Source organism: Oryzias melastigma, unplaced genomic scaffold (assembly GCF_002922805.2).
Source record: "Oryzias melastigma strain HK-1 unplaced genomic scaffold, ASM292280v2 sc00714, whole genome shotgun sequence".
In the NCBI taxonomy this organism is placed as follows: Eukaryota; Metazoa; Chordata; class Actinopteri; order Beloniformes; family Adrianichthyidae; genus Oryzias; species Oryzias melastigma.
In genome coordinates this window covers 15,665-17,117 of record NW_023417302.1, presented here as the reverse complement: position 1 = coordinate 17,117, position 1,453 = coordinate 15,665, and the positions used below count along the sequence as shown (strand labels likewise).

The 1,453-nt window shown below is 45.0% G+C and overlaps 1 protein-coding gene across 1 annotated transcript; it reads right to left on the bottom strand.

Moving 5' to 3' along the window:
* Nucleotides 1-500: 500 nt before the first annotated feature.
* On the bottom strand, nucleotides 501-952 carry LOC112139148 (scavenger receptor cysteine-rich type 1 protein M130; the record flags this gene model as incomplete). The annotated part of the gene is given in 2 exon segments (XM_024261845.1): nucleotides 501-555; nucleotides 665-952. Coding segments are annotated over 2 exon segments (343 nt in total), but the record flags the coding sequence as incomplete, so codon positions are not given.
* Nucleotides 953-1,453: the final 501 nt, after the last annotated feature.

Genomic DNA, 1,453 nt, shown 5'->3' with positions numbered 1-1,453 from the left:
AGGTATTTCCTACACTCCATTAAATTAGATTCATCACAACTATCATCCAGTCCCCAGACAGTCTCTCTAGTGTCTTGTCGTCTTCTTCTGACTGTGATTAATGAACCACAGTCCATCAGTTTACATACAGATTCTGCAAACTTCATGTTAGTTTGGGAGCCATCAACAGATCTCCATTCTCCCATGTTCTTCATCTTCAGTGTTCCAGCACANAAGAGACTGTTCTAACCTGGAGAAAGACATTGAAAGAACCATCAACGTTTTTACCTGAACAGGTGATCTCAGTAAATTCACTGTCATAATCGATGTATTTCCTACACTGCATTAAATTAGATCCATCACAGCTAACACCCAGTCCCCAGACAGTCCGTGTAGAGTCTTGTCGTCTTTCTCTGACTGTGATTGGTGAACCACAGTCCATCAGTTTACATACAGACTCTGCAAACTTCATGTTAGTTTGGGGGCCATAAACAGATCTCCATTCTCCCATGTTCTTCAGTTTCAGTGTTCCAGCACAACGATGGTCTCCACCAACCAACCGAATGTTTCCAGAATCTGAGGATCCAAACCAGACGTTGTTTGTTAAATATATCAAACATTTTACAAATAAGAAGATGAGTCAGCATCATTTACTGAGGCGCTACTATAAAAAGCGTTCTTTGACCTGAGCAGGTGAGTCCAGCAGCTTTTCCAGAATATTTTTGAACAGAGCTTCTACATTTCAGGAGAGCAGACTCATGACCTTCACAGAGGAACTCTCTGCTCCACTCTGGAGCCTCTGTTTCTCCATAGAGCGCCCCCTGGAGGCCTGATGGAGGCCCACATCCCAGCTCCCTACAGACCACCTCTGCATCCTGCTGGTCAAAGTCATCTTCATTCACTGAGGACCACGAGCCGTTCAGCATCACCTCCAGCCTGCCTGAGCACAGATGGTTCACCAGCCTGATGGAGTCTGTGGATCCAGAGGAGAAGATCTGACACCCTCGCTGCACTGCCATCACAGACAACATTTCACATTTAGATTCTGTGTTTGAATGAAATGAACCTTCTTGAATGAAACCCGTTTAACGAGTGTTTCTTCTAACGAGGGCTCAGCAAAAACTGTTTTTCTGTTCATTGTGGTTTAACCATAGACTGTAAAAATAATGGACTGAGCGAGCAATGAGGTCCCCCTTAGGAAATGCATTACTTCCTCTCCTCGCGAAAGTAGGTCGCCGCTTTCACCGTCAATTCCTGAAATGGATACCGCCATTTGCAAACAATCTTCAGCGATTGGTCCGAGTCATAGCTGAGTCATCGAATCTATAGGAAGTAATGTCGCCAATCAGGAGTGAGTTTGTTTCAACCGTCCATCTCTTTCCACGCCTTTACCTCGAGACTGCGGATGTAAACAGCTTCAATAACGGTGGCTCGGGAGAGTTGCTGCAACCCACTCTCAGTAAGATGCGTACAT